Genomic DNA, 15431 nt, shown 5'->3' on the forward strand with positions numbered 1-15431 from the left:
CTAGTGTAAAGTGTGACGGTTGCTTTGGAGACTGAGGAAGGTCAAGGTGACACTGTGTGTGAGTGTGTGTGTGGGAGGGGGGTTAAGGGGGCACAGAGACAGCAGGGGGTTTAGAGCTGAATCTATTGAAAAAGTAATTCAACCGATTAGCCCTCTTCAGAGTGCCTCCTGCTGCAGCTGGCCTTTACAGTCTCAGCACTGCATTCAACTGTGGAGGTTGAATTAAAGGAGACAATACATATTTTTTTAGGTCAAGGATCAATAATTATACAACACTATACACACACCCTACTGCTTGTCTTTCTGAAACAAGGCTGGCCTTGAAACCAGCCTGTCTTTAGGGGCCAGCGTTGTTGCAAGCAAATAAAGCAGCCGTCATTTCGCCGCAAACAATATAGTGCTGTTTGTTTCTAATAGTAAGTCTAGCTTTGATTTCTATTAGGATCGTAGGCGGAGCCTGAGTTTTACGACGGCAGAGGCTCCGCAGGCTGCCTCTAGTCATCTTGCCTGCAAGTGTATTTATAACAGTGGGCTGGATCTTGCCGACAGATGTATGCATTTTGGTCTCCTCGTCCTTGTCACCCAGCAGGGTGGCTCTCACCGGCAAGTGTGCGCTGCGGCTGGCTGCTTCTGCTTCTGCTTGCGGAAGCAGAGACCCAAGTGTGGAAAAAAAAGCAAGCTCCTGCAAAGACAAATCACAAGGAAACACCACCAAAAAGGTTAGGGTTCCATTCCAGAGACCCAAATATTTTTGTTTGAACAATAAAAAGTTGAAAAGTCCATCATGTCGCCTTTAGATAAACACTAAATGTACGCATTGGCAAAATGAGCCACAGTAGCCTCACTTTAAGCGCTTCCCAAAAAGTCAAACACACAAAACAACGCCGACTTCTGTTCTTGACGTCTCTCTCTAGGTCGCGCCCATTAAAGGCGCACATCCAACACACGAAAACTACAGTGCAGACAGTAATTACACTTTATAAAACTAGTTTGTTTCTACTTCTTTAATTGTTTTATTGCTTTTATGTAGTAGAGTGGTGAGATATGAATTTAATTTGTACTGTGACCATGCTTGGACCTTAAAACACTAGTACCTCAAATCCTTTTGTATCGAAATGCTTGTCATGAATCCATTCCAGCCTCCCCTTAAAACAAAGTTGTGATTTTTTGTTTATAGGAAAACAGCACTTAATAATATGGCACTTTATCAAAACATATAGTACTGCCATAATTAATTAGCTTACAAGGAATTACATACTTTTTGCATCATGATGGATTCATTGAGGATCCTAATGGTGTGCACCATAATACATTAATACAGCCATAAACAAATAACATTTTCACAAATACTGTAAGTGACTCAATAAACTGATGTAATATTAATTATTGTTTGGGATAAGAAAAAAAAACACAGTTTATATTTTTGACTTTGAGAATTTACATACATTTTACATTACATACATATGCACTTTCTCTTTTATCTATATGTGTTACTGCACCATTTGTGGTCAAACGTCTAGCTAAAGTTTTATAACACTACCACATAGATGATATTTGTTGCCCTTTCTATATTATTCACGATTAGATGTTAGCATTAAACTTTAAGGCAAAGTTTAAAAAGGTTTTAAATACATTCATTCATTCATTATCCATACCGCTTATCCTCACAAGGGTCGCGGGCGTTTTTAAATACACCATTTTTAATTCTCTCTGTTTTATGTTTAGTTTTACAATAAACCTCAACTGGGTGTGGTAAAGCCACATATCAGAAAATGTAGTTTTCCCAGCTTTTTTCCAGAGCTGGGCAATTCTATTAATTTCAATTAGAAACATGATGTATTCAAGGTACCACTGTATTTGAGTACAAAATAATTATTGTGGCAGAAGATACTATTTATGAAAAGCTTTACATCAGGCTGCAAGCCCACAACAGACATCAAACATTTATGTGCAGGTAAGAAGCACTCATGGGCTGTTTGTTTTCATCTCCCTCCTGCAAACGGGAAGTGTTGACTCTGCACGACTGGAATCCGGTGTTAAATGGGAGCTGTGCTTTCAGGCATGGCGACAAGAGGAACTGGCAGGATCCTGCAGGAAGAGGCTGCAGCCTATTTTGGGTCTTTGTATTTAACCCAATTACAGCGTCTGCATGCACTGGCTAAAGCGACAGCAGCCGTGCGACTTGAGAAGTGGGGCAGATGCACAAAAGACGCAGACGTGCGATTCAGCCAAGACAATACAATAGCTTGCTGTTTCAGGTAAAACATGTACAGACTGCAGTCTTATGAGAAGTATGGAGAGACAGGTCGTGCAATAACACCAAGGAATGGCATGCCATACTTTGCTGCGACCTTGGCACCGCGTGCACCTGTCCAACAATCCCACAGCAATTCCCTCTCGCAGCTAAGCTGTCAATAGGGCCCGCAGGCTTTGATGAAACCCCAATAAAAAAATAAAGCCGCTAAATAAACGAAGCAGCCCGAAGGGACACCTGGGGCACTGCTGCGTGGGAGCTTGTCCAAACGCAATAAAGAAAGTAGACGTTCGTGAAAAGACACCAGTGAGGCGGCTGCTCTAAACCAGGCTGAGCTTCCTCATCCAATGAGCGGCTCTGGTTTAAGTCCCTGTAAAGTGAAATCATAGCTTTGTGTGAATATGTATTGTACATACTTACTGTGAACTGTGTAATTGTATTGCATTATACTTATTTTTAATCACACTCTAGTTTAAAAAAAAAAGGTAAGTACTGCATAACTTTGTAAAAGTTGTGGGGCTAGAACAGATTAATGTCATTTCCATTCATTTCAATGGGAAACATCACCTCGATTTATGAACGGTCCAGGTTACAAACGTGCTCATGGAACAAAGAGATCCCACTGTATTTGTTTCACAGTTCACAGTTGAAAGGGGGCGGTTTCAGCGCATTTAGCGTTTGATTTTTTCTTCAGTATTTTGAAGCCTCGTATTATATACTTTTTTGTTGTAATCAAATTTGTCAAATTTGGTTGTTAACACCACTCTTTTCTGTGGTGTGTCAAATTTACAAGACATATTTATTTTTGCTTTACGTGGTCTTTAACTGGACCCTGCACCAAATCCACCTGAGAAAGTGTGGAGTTTGTGTCCTTTTTGTCACTTCTAACTAGGCACCAGTAACTTCATCGCCGGGGTGCTGCTCTCACATCAAAGGTAAGAGTCACAGCCTCATCATCAAGTCCTTTCATCACCCACCTCCACTGGTACACTTTGGCGCACCTGTGATGTGATTTAGCTGGAATTCAATGTCTCATTATAGCCAAATGTCACACAGTCAAGAACTGATATATCAGTAATCCATCTTTTACCCAGGTTGTCATCATGTTGTATTTGTGCACTTTTTAATTTCTGTATATACATCTCACCATCTATCCATCTTCAATTGAACCTGTGGCATCTGACTTTGGGGTACACGCTGGACGGGGTGCCAGCCAATTTCAGGGCACATACTGTGCAGACAAACACGCATTCCCATTTCCATTCACACCTATGAACAATTTCGTGTCTTCAGTTAACCTAACAAGCATTTTTTTTTTTTCCTGGGGAAAAGCCATGGAGGCACAGGGAGAACATGCACACCTCACAGGAGGGCCCAAACTGAGATTTTGGCACAGGGAAAATGTAAACCTTTTAATGGACAAGAGACAGAACAAGCATTTTGAGGATAATCAGAGATATTTAATAAAAACTTTGCATGAAGGGGAAACAGTTCAAACACAAAGAAGACGGCTGCTGTTAAGAAGTGTAACTACCGGTACTTCTCCGGTGAGGTCACCGCACACATGAGCAGGCAGTTATCTTCTGGCTCATGCAATTGGCCCCAAACATAGACATCGTGCTTTGTCTCACATCAAAGTGATATTACAACATCAAAAGGAGGGAAAAAAAAGAGACAGGAACAAGGTGGTCTTTTCTTGCACTAAAGCAAAAAATAATATGAGCTAATAATTAACATAGAATACATTTTAGAAGTGCAAAGAAATACATTCATCTAACAAATTCTAAACCAGAAACTGTTGCCTGTGAGGGACACCTGCTATCCACTCGTCTACTGTGTTGCCATGAAAGGAATTAGGGAGGAAAAACCTATGGCACCTAAAAAGATATGGCACTGTGGGAGAGGTACTCATTTAATAATATTTATTATTGCTTTTGTGTACAACTGTACTGTATCTTAATGAATGCTAATTCTGGGGCGTATTTGTGAAAAGAAGAATCATCATCTCTTAGGGTCTGACCTTCAGCCTTTCTGAGTGGTGGCCCTGTCAATACTTTTACAGGCCCCGTTATATTCATGATGTATGTATTCAATTTCATATTTTGTGTGGTTATACTGCATTATTTATTTTAAACAACGCCAGTCTTGCCTGACTTTATTTGTATTCAGTTTCCCTGGCATAGTCGCACAGTCCACAAACGTGTTACCCCATACATTCAGCACATTCAATGCAGCATCTACGTGCACGTTCTGTCCATACATGTAAAAGTGTGAATTAATGACATCAAAGACAGGGTCTGACATTAACGGTGGCCCGATAGCCCGGGCCAGCATGCCACTGTGCCGGGCCACCACATTCCTTACAGATGCTGATTCGACCGGTCTAGTACAATTTCATAAATAGATTACGGGTATTGTATATTAACAGCAACTAGTCTCGCAATTCTCTTCTTCTGAAAAATATCGTTTATTAAATATAGCATCTTTGTTCATCACATTCTGAATGTCATCATGTGGTGTCTTTTCTTTTGTGATGCTTAATCTTAAGCCTGGCAGGTGGAGAGAGAGTGTATGTGTGATGATATACACGTGTATAGGTGTGTGCATTGAGCTGCGTCCATTAAGTTGTGCCTCCGGTGCCTCGGAGGAATCTCCACAGTGACTGATGCAACAGATGTGGATGCTCGTTGGGAAGTTTATTTGCTATTTTACCCTTCACAGGACATCACTCCTAATTAGCTCTCCACGGATGCAAGTGGGCTGCTGGACTTTTGCCTCATCAATTGACTCAATGGTGTGCCTTCATGCGGAATGCTCACACATGCACACACGCACACACACACTACAAACACCCAGAATTAGCTGGGATAGGCTCCAGCTCACCCGTGACCTCAATGAGGAAAAGCAGAAGGCCTAAAGCAAATGGGTGACATATTTAAGTCGCACCTCCATAAGTGGAAATGCACTAAGGAAGTAGTCTTGGTGGCGATGGTAAACTTTTGGCACTTTACGCCATCTGGTGGTCATTTTATATCGACTCATTGGGAGAACCTTGTTTTGTCTTTATACCTCATGTTGCTCACCGAGGGATAATCCTGCCAAGGAAATCAAGGCTTCTTAACAATCAGGTCGTACAGGCAGTTTTAAGATAGATGACAAAAGGTGTTTTTTTTGAAAACGACAAACTCTCGCTTTAACTTAACGTACGTGTTTTTTGAATGATGGAGGAAATCACAGGATCCAGAGAGAACCCACAGAAGCACGGGAAGAACATGCAAACTCCACACAGGAAGGCCAGAGCCAAAATGGCAAACCCTAATCTCAGAACAGTGAGGAACATATACTCATCTCTATTCCGTGCTACCCAATAATAATGGCATATATTTAGTAAAACTAAACTGTAAGTTGGTGGCACGGTGGACAACTGGTTAGCACGTCCGCCTCAAAGTGCAGAGGTCGTGGGTTCGAATCCGGCCCCAGTTTCTGTGTGGGGTTTGCGTGTTCTCCCCGTGCCTGTGTGGGTTTTCTCCGGGTACTCCGGTTTCCTCCCACGTTCCAAAAACATGCATGGTAAATTGATTGGACACTCTAAATTGTCCCTAGGTATGACTGTGAGTGCAATTGTTTTGTTTTTTTCTCTGTGTGCCGTGCGATTGGCTGGCAACCAGTTCAGGGTGTAACCTACTGCCCGAAGACACCTGGGATAGGGTCCAGCACGCCCGCCACCCTAGTGAGGAGAAGCGGTTAGGATAATGGATGGATGGATGGATAAACTGTAAGTTATAATTAAGCTCTGAGTTAGTATGTTCATATATTTCAAAGACCAGAGGTGGGCATTCTGTCAGAATGACGGACCGGCCCATCAGTCAGTCAATGACAAACGCACGTTTTGCTGACGATTGACAGGACACTTTTAACAAATGACGGACTCAGCACTGCCCGTTTTGCTGACAATTTTTTGGGGGGACCAAGTGACGGACCAAGGGACTTCTGCAAGACTAACTGACGGACTTAACTGATGGAATGACTGATGGACAATGGAAAATTTAGTAAAATGGCCACCTGTGTCAAGGACTATAAAATCTATAAAAGTTGTTCTACCTACATGGAGCAGTTGTGATGTCATTTTCAGTCGACAGAAGTGACAAAATGGCCACCCTCCTGAGATGGCTAAAAACGGGTGGGTTTTGCTCCTGAACTCATACTCCACAAACGCACTATTAATCAGAATGCCGTGTTTCAACTGGTGGGCCTGCTGGGAACATATTCTTGAAAAAAATATGTTTGGGTTGATTTCTCTTTAAGTATCATTGCAAAACACATCAGTTCATCAGTATATTACACTCTCAGTGTGTGTGTATACAAAGTACACGGTATGATACTGTTTATCACAGTACCTCTGAGACTGTGAGCTGTTATAAAAGCCAGAGGTGGTGCAACAAAGTACTAGTGATGTATTGAAGTGTTCTTTTTTTTTGGTTGTTTTTTTCCATGATTCCATACCATATTATTGATGTCTGCTTGGGGTTTCTTTCCTCACAACGGTGATCATTTTTTGTTGCAATGTAAATAAAGGTCTTGTCCTTCCATGCTGACAAATGAGCCTCGTTGTGTGTTTACTCCTCATTAAAGCATTGTGTTCACATTTTATTGATCTTGGAGCCAGTCGGACATGCTACAACTGCTGCATAGTACCACTCTGCCATCATATTGACAAATGTTCAGTCTTTTCGTCCTGATTCAAAATTGATGCTGTTAATCAGTGAAATGAGACTTTGTCCATCCAACCACCTGTACTGCTGTGGCCAAACATCAGTAATTCATCATTTTTTGACACCGGCAATCAAATATAGGCTATCTATGCAAACACCCATTAAGCACCCAAACAAAACAATGCATGGTCCTAAAGCATGGCGGCTGCCGCCATGTCCAGAGGTGCAGTGTGTGACGTCACTGTAAAAGTATCATTAGGGAATTATTTCACATTACTCTGTACTCTGTAGGATTTCTGCAGTTTCTTACCTTCCAATTGACACCAAACAAGAATGAGTTGTCAAAACGTATAGGGGACAAGACTGGAGAATATGGAATGGGTTAAAAAAAAAAACATAATCAGAAAAAAAAAAACAAAAAAAAAACAGTAACAGCAACACATTTGCTGGACAGAAACCTTTGAGTGCCAGCAAAGTTCCCAAGGCTCGCATTAAGTTTGCCAGCGAATCTAAATGACTTGCAGAAGACTGTGGTCAAATGAAACAACTACTTTATAAAAGAAATCAAAGCAATTGTAAAATTAAATTTCTTTGTTTGTTTTACACATATTTCCATTTAAAATATGTGGAAAAGATGAAGCAATAACAAGACAGTGACCATTCATTCATAGTACCATCAAAGACGTGAAACAAAATACATTAATCACGATATGCTTCGCAATGTAATCAAAAATTATCTTTACACTGTTAAGAGGTGATACATTCAACAAAATAAATACAATCCATTGTTTGAAATCCAGAATTGGAATGTAGTGAGACGTACTGCTGAGGTAGGTTCCAGAAACAATGATTATTTTTATCAAAACATGAAAAATGAAAAATATTCAGTTTCACACAAATAGAATGGCAATCGATGCTCTGTGCTAAAAGGTTTAATATAAAAAAAAATCTATTGAAATGAACACTTTCCTTTCCAGCACTTGCGGCAATGACAAAGTGCTCAACAGTGAAGTGTGGCCACTTAGGAGGAAATATTTCCATTCTAATGTTTATTTATTTTTTTTATTTTTTTTTTAATTTATTGCAGTCAGACATCTTTAAGAACCCTTTTCATGAAAGATAAAGACAGGAGCTGGAACTAAAGAGAAAGAAAACAGCATTTTTCAGATATTAAGACAAATCTCAACTCTGGAGATACTTGACATTCAGAGATACACATTGGGGAAAACTGTGTTTTAGTACAATGCGTCCTTTAAATATCTTTGCCGTGCTATTCTTTGAATCCGCCAAAGGGAAATTTTCCTGACAATATGTCATACAAAGGGCAGCGTCATAAGTCACAGACTTATTTCAGTACAGGTTTTCCTCAGCAAGTCCGTCTGAAATAAGGCAGAAAACAACATTAGCCAAGATTTAACAATGAGTCTTCATGAGTGCCCTTGATAGACATTACCTTGCTGCAGGCTACTCTGCAATGAGCGGTTGAGTTGATGCAACTCAGTGTTTTGTTCATTGCATCCCAACTGCAAAGCGAAGGGATCTAAGGTGACATTTGGAGGCAGTGAGTTCTCAGAAGTCGTCGGGCTGAGACCGAGTGGATCAAAGTGTTGGGAGGCGCACGCAGCTTCCTGATGGTAGCTGAAGTCGGGAATATCAGAGCCTCTCTTTGTGACCACATCCAGATCATCGAGGAGGCTCTCTAGCGCGCCATCGTTCATCAGTTTAGTGTGTAGGGCAGGGGGGATAGGAGCCTGACTGGGCCACTCATATGAGGAGGAGGAGGAAGAGGGAAGACAGTCAGTGGTGGCCACACTTTGGATCAGATCGAGGGGACCAAACATGTCAAAAGTGGAAGCCAACGAGGAGATCTGATGAGCCAGAATGCTGATCTCCGCCTGCTCTATCTGGCTGTACTGCTCAGATGCCATGGATAGAGGGGACTGGCCGGGGGTGGGAAGATTGGAAGGTAACGTGTACCGGGGAACACGATGCTCTTGTTGTAGGCTGCCCTCTTGTGGCTGCTCCAACAGACTGAAGTCATCTTGATGCAGGGCACAATCCCCAGAGCTCTCACTCATGTCAGACATCGCCAAGCCGTCTGGAACTAATCTGGCATCGGATGCACAAGATGGGAAATCATAGGCTGGAGATGAGGGGGAGGTTGGAGGGAGAGGATTGAAAGTGATGAAGACTCCCTGATCAAATGCGTGCTGTGAGGGGAGGGAGCGCCGAGGTGAAAGGTGGCAGGCGAGAGCAGCCTCCGGGTAGGAGTAGTAGGAAGGAGAAGTCTCCGGGGAGGACAGCAGCTGATCGGCGTATGTGTGCGCATCCATGTGGAGGATCAGGTTCATCTCCTCCTGCTGCACTGTAGAGTTAGAGGACGAAGGGCTGTAGGGAGGGGTGAAGAAGGCAGGGCTGCCCCCTAAAGGAAGGGGGGAACTATCGCCATGGTGGATGTCTTCATCAGACTCCGCCTTGGCTTTAGAAAAGGCCTCCTGGCTTTGGCTGTTAGGAGTCCCCTGCCTCTTACTGCCTCTTGGGGGATAACTCTCTGTCGGGGTTGATGGTCCTGAAGCATCATCGCTTATCCTCCCCTGAAGAAATTTCGCCTCTGTTTCACTAGTGAATCACAGGATGAATTTGGATTTTTAGAAAAGCAATGCACAAAAGAAAATTGAAAGACATTGCAACACAATTACTAGGACAAACAAAGCAGCCAACCTTATTTTGTTGGGAGACAATAAAATCCCTTCATACCTCCACATGTACCAAAAATATACAAGGACAGCATTCAAGTTCCCTGTGGTCTTGCAGAAGCAAAATTCCAGTGCCATTCACGCATTCGCGTTAAACTACTACAGGTCCACAGCATTCGAGTTAGGGTCAGAGTGCAATTTGTCTCTTCAATTGATAGGAATAGCTCTTGGCTTATTCAATCAAAACAATTAAGAGCTAGCACTTAAAGTTGTCTTCCTCCTTGTATTTGGCCCCACAAATAAACATAGGCCTAAACAAAATGGCACTAAAGCGGTTAAACGTTGGTACGAACGATAAAGGCATATATTTTGGTCTGCTACATGTGACAAAAACATTCCATAAAAAGCACAGAATCCGACCAATTACTGCAACTACATTCGAAGAAATGATAAGTTGTAGCTTTACCAATTTACTTTTGTTTCTTTGATGGTAAGAAAGACCAGTGACAGTTGTAACACGGGTCAGGTCCAACACTTGTAATTGTCCAATGAAGAACAAGCAAGGAATCACCCGATTCACCAAGCACATGCTTAGTTTGGTCTCTTAGAAAAATGTGAAAATGTGGTGTCATAAAACAGACACAGAAAATCTTGTGAGAGAAACTTGGGGTTTTTTTCAAATTATTTTTGTGATTACATACCCTGCTTTGAACTTATTAAACCTATATGATGTTGATTATGTGTCTGTTTAGCCATTCGCTGGCTTCCCCCACCCCCTGTCCCTTCCTCTATTATGGAGCACCTGCAGATGGGATGTGGTGGTACCCTCATGGCTTGCGAAGTCTGCCCAGGGCTGAAATGTTCCCTCCCGACTCTCCCCACCACACCTCCAGATGTGCTAGTCTGTGTGTCATGTATTAATAATATACCTGTATGCCTGTTTGTGTTTTTTTTTCCAAAATCCACACTTGTGCTCCCCTTACAGGAGCTCAGTCTGGGGTTGTCTCCCCCCCCCCCTTATGTTTGACTTTTCATACGCGAAAACGGGGAGCTGTAAAAGGTGGATTCCCATTCTGTATCCCCCTGTTGGTCGATGTTTTTGTGTGTCTTGGATGGGTTGTGTCTGTTGCATTTCTTGCACCATGACAATGACAATAAAGCTATTTCTGATTCTGATATTTCATTGGGGTTGGTTGTGGGTATGTTTTAGCTAAAAGCCAAGATAGGTCATTGCTATGCTTTCAGGGACCGTTGTAAAAAAAACTTGTCTGGGGTAAGTTATAACATTTATAAAATTATCCAATTTACCACACTCTAAATTTGACTTGAATGCATCAGTACACATCAAATTTTTATTGGATAAACAATTGGCCGTACAATCCAGCCACACTTGAGGAACATGATTTTGAATCTTCACAAGTAACGGATTAACTTGGTCCATTTCTACTATCCAACCAAACGTGTGCTCCGAGCCTCTGGCCCAGTTACCAACCAAGCCTCTGCTCTGACTACCAACCAAAATTCTCCTCCAGCTATGAATCAATTCACTAAAACAGCCACAGTCTGTACTGAAGAAACAATGACTTGGCTGAACTTTTGCCCAACAGACCTTTGCCAAAAGCCAGACAAAAGAAACTCCCATTAACAAAAAGGAAGAGAAAACAAATAATAACTGACACACCTGTCCAGCTGACACTGGAAGTTGAGCAGAAGACGAATACTGAGAAGGTGAAACAGAAAATAAGTTTGCTTTCATGCTTGTCCCCCCCCCACCCAAAAAAAAAAAATTGTAGCTTGTGCACAGTGGCACCTTTTGTACAATTTTATTCTCATAAAGATTCATATTGTCGCTGTCGTATGCCCAATTATTGATTTTTAAAAAAAAATTCACAATGTGATGTCTGTAACGCGGAAACACATAAAAATACGAAAAATTAAAAAAATGGACATAAGTGTTTTTCAAAGGACAGCGACAACATGTTGGTGTATTTTAAGTCATATTCTGCAGAACTACAGCCATTTTTGTTTAAATGTTTAGAACAACAAGTTTTACTTTATCTTTAGTCATTATCGTGCCCTTCATTACATAATGTTCCATTTAGCCCAAAGCGTGAGGTCAATTGTAGCATTTCACTTTGTATATGAGAGTACATTGTCATTTTCTGTTTGTGTCGCATAGGCATTTTCCATACCATTTATTAGTAGACACTTGAAACTAGTTTGCGTCGCAGTTTGAACACACTAAGTCTCAAAAGAGCTCACAGTTAGAGACACATATGTCAAAAATGTTACAATTATCACCGGTCTCAGTTATGTTAAAATATTGCTTTACCTGAAGCACGTGTAAAAAAAGGCTTGGTACTGCTGTTTTAAACAATACATGTTCTTTTAATAACAGTGGAAACATTTGCCATACCTGATGATGAAGTTAGTGCAGCAGATATATGCAGCCTGGCACTGAGACTCTTTGGTAGCACAAACGTAGCTCCAGGCCCATGACAGATCTTTGCACTGAAGTCTCATCACCATGTGCACCTGCAGGCTCTCGTCTGCTTGTACTGAAGAAACGAGAAGCACATCTATTATCATGCACAGTCACAAACACAATTCTGCTCAAAATCACAGCAGACGTATTTGAATGATGGAAGCCAGAGCTAAGTAGGCAAACTTCTTGGCTTCTTTGGAAAGTAACTTCATGCTGCACACTCAAAAAGTTCTACTGTGCAAAAGTACATTGCTCTATTCATAATTAACACATATGCTATAGCAGGGATTTCTAAATTGTGGCATGCATGCTAGATGCAAGAAAAACATACAAACACAGAATTTTATTAAGAAATAACCCACTGTTGTTGATGTACTTATAGTTTATGCATAACTTGTTCGCAAAATTGTTGGAATCAATATACAGTATATCTTGTTGTATAATTTTAATATGTCATGTTTTTTATCATGTTTCACGATTAAACACGCCACACAGCCGCCTGAACCATAAGCAGGTGTACCTCCATGAATTTGAATATCAAGGAAAACTTCATTCATTTCAGTAGAATCTCATATTCCATAGATTTACTTCATACACAGTGAAATATTTCATATTTTGACATTTTTTTAAATTATTTTGATGATTCCAGTTCATCCCTCACAAAAAAACACACAATTCCCCAACAAGAAGTTAGAATATTACATGAAACAATAGAAATTAGTTAGGAATTGGTAGAATTTCGTTGTGTTTAATTGATCTGTATGTTTCATTTTCTTAATTTAACTACTCAAATAAAATAACTTTGAAACTATATTCCAATTTGACAAACATCAGTAGTTGCCTAACACCCCAAATCTCTGTCTGCAACATTAATGTGCGCTTGCAAGAACAACTCAAAAATTCATGCAAAGAATTAATGAAAGCAAAGTAGCTTTTGATTGTCTTTGAGTATCTTATATTCCTGTCAAGCCAAGCTGTTGGGAGAATACATACTTAAAAGAGGGACCCTTATCCAAATCACTGTTTTCTGAACAAGAGCGCTAACACTGTTTTTCTCATTCGATCATTGTGAAAAAATAATAATAACATCTTGGGCCTTACATAAGCGTCTGTGATGATTCACACTCAAGGTTAGATCTTCAGGGTGGACTAGGCTGTACCATGATCGTCCAACCATTTCTTCTGCCGAGTACCCCATCAAATATAAAACACTGAAAGAAATAAGAACGACATTGTTGAGTACAAAGAATACCATGAATTGATCGTATTGATTTACTGTAAGATGTGACCTGCTTGTACCTGTCTGTGAGCCGAGTGAAGCTCATGTCAAGCGTATGCACGCTGTCGAAACTGGGGCACAAGTGTGACTCCACACCCCTGAGGCGGTCCACTGTGGGGGTGCACAGGGCAATAAAGAGGGTTTCGCCAGCAGTAGTGATGGAGGAGAATGGACAAGGCTCCGGAAAGGACTGGAAGCTGCCTCGAACGAGCATTGAGCAGCTGCTATGCTGCTGCTTGAAGGTCTTGGAGGTCTGCATGCTACATACAAAACTCCTTTCTACAGGAATAAAACAAAATAGACCATTTGTAAGTATTTAAAGCGGAAGTCAACCCAAACATGTTTTTTTCCAGGATATGTTCTATGCAGGTCCCCCAGTTGAAACAAGGCATTCTGATTAATACTGCGTTTGTGGAATATACTGTATGTTAAGCAGCGAAATGCACCCACTTTTAGCCATCTCAGAGGGCAGCCATTTTGTCACTTCTGTCGACTGAAAATCACAACTCACCTTTTTTCTGAAGCTGAGCCATGATTGGTCGTTATCTGAGCCCTGAGCAACTTTGATGTCATCTTCATTTGACAGGAGTGACAAAAATGGCCGCCCCCTGAGCTAGCTAAAAACGGGTGGATTTATCATATTCCACAAACGCAATATTAATATGAATGCCATGTTTAGACTAGTGGGCCTGCATAGAACATATTCTCGAAAAAAAATGTGTTTGGGTTGATTCACTGTTTAGAGCACATATTTTGCACGTATGCATGCATTTTGTCCATATTTAAAGTGGCATTTTTGTCACAAATCTGGTCAAGAAATGCATGTTCCTATATGTGGCCCTCCCAGTAGCAGTGATGAAAAATTGTGGCCCAGTTCAGCATTTTAAGTTGCCCATCCATGATATGAATATTGTAAATAAATACTCATGAGATCTACGTTGGGCTTATACACAAATCTCTGTGGCAGACAATTAGTAGATTTTCCTCAAAACTCCAAGAGGTTTTTAAATATTACCTGATGATGATGTCTTTTCATTGTGTCCCTTCAAGATGGGCTCAATAATGTCAATATCCTCGCGTTCCACCATGTCATATATAGTGTCTCCTTGAAGCACCTCTATCTAAGAATGGAAAGAAAGCTCCTTTTACCAATTTCTGAATAAAAGGTACAATTTCAATTTAAAAAATGACACAATACTAAAGCTCAGACTCACCATGGAAAGGCCAAGATATTCCAATACATTTTCGGACACGTAGACCAGCCTCCCTTGGACAGTAGTGACGAGAATGAAACCATGCAGGGCTTGGAGAAAGGCCTCATAGCCGAGAGAGCAGGGGAGGGCCTCTCCAGTGGGAAGCCCTAAAGAAAAAAAAAACGCGTGAGTTCATCCTCAACAAATTGTAAAAGAAGTAAACCATTCTCCACTCACCCCGGAAGAGAACCGACTTCCTGACGTAGGTGCACACGGCGGCCATTGAGTGCAGGTAGGAGAGGCGCTCCTGGTTGGCCACAGGGATGGGGAGCAGAGCTCGCATATTCCTGATCTCATGATTGATGTGGTCCCGCCGTGCTTTGGATGCGCCTTTGGTGGATCTGTGAGGAACCATGGTGGCCTAGTTGAAGGAAACTAAAACGGGCAAACTCACCAGTGCCTCACTTGCATCCCAAAAATGATGTGTGCGTTCATCATTGGCTTGCGTCAAAAGAGAAAAGAGTGCCAATTGCCTAAACCAACACACTTTTTAAAAGAATGGAGCCTAGTGAGACTGCATGGGACTCTTTTCCCTCCATACAAAAGCAGACTTTGAACATGAATGGTTCCTATGGAAACTGCTGTGATGAGAAGCTGTCTTGTCTGCAGTGGAGGATGAGTGCCCTCAGTCGACTTGGTGCATGTGTTGTGTGTGCGTGAGTGTGTGTGATCACTATCTGTCCTGAGCCTTTTTATAGCCGCCGGGGGCTTCAGTGTGGGGGCGTCACACTCAAGGCGGAGGCTGGGCTTGT

At 41.5% G+C, this 15431-nt stretch overlaps 1 protein-coding gene across 1 annotated transcript; it reads right to left on the reverse strand.

Annotated features, from left to right (window-relative positions):
* Positions 1–7784: 7784 nt before the first annotated feature.
* On the reverse strand, positions 7785–15034 carry npas4l (neuronal PAS domain protein 4 like). The gene is made up of 8 exons (XM_086045338.1): positions 14857–15034; positions 14641–14786; positions 14442–14547; positions 13447–13705; positions 13249–13358; positions 12079–12220; positions 8420–9585; positions 7785–8345 (listed from the first exon to the last, which is right to left on the reverse strand). Exons 1-8 carry the CDS (start codon positions 15032–15034, stop codon positions 8317–8319), a joined length of 2136 nt encoding a protein of 711 aa, XP_085901464.1. The 3' UTR covers positions 7785–8316.
* Positions 15035–15431: the final 397 nt, after the last annotated feature.

This window comes from Filicampus tigris, chromosome 11, assembly GCF_054856515.1.
Source record: "Filicampus tigris isolate MCC_2025a chromosome 11, RoL_Ftig_1.0, whole genome shotgun sequence".
NCBI classification, from domain to species: Eukaryota; Metazoa; Chordata; class Actinopteri; order Syngnathiformes; family Syngnathidae; genus Filicampus; species Filicampus tigris.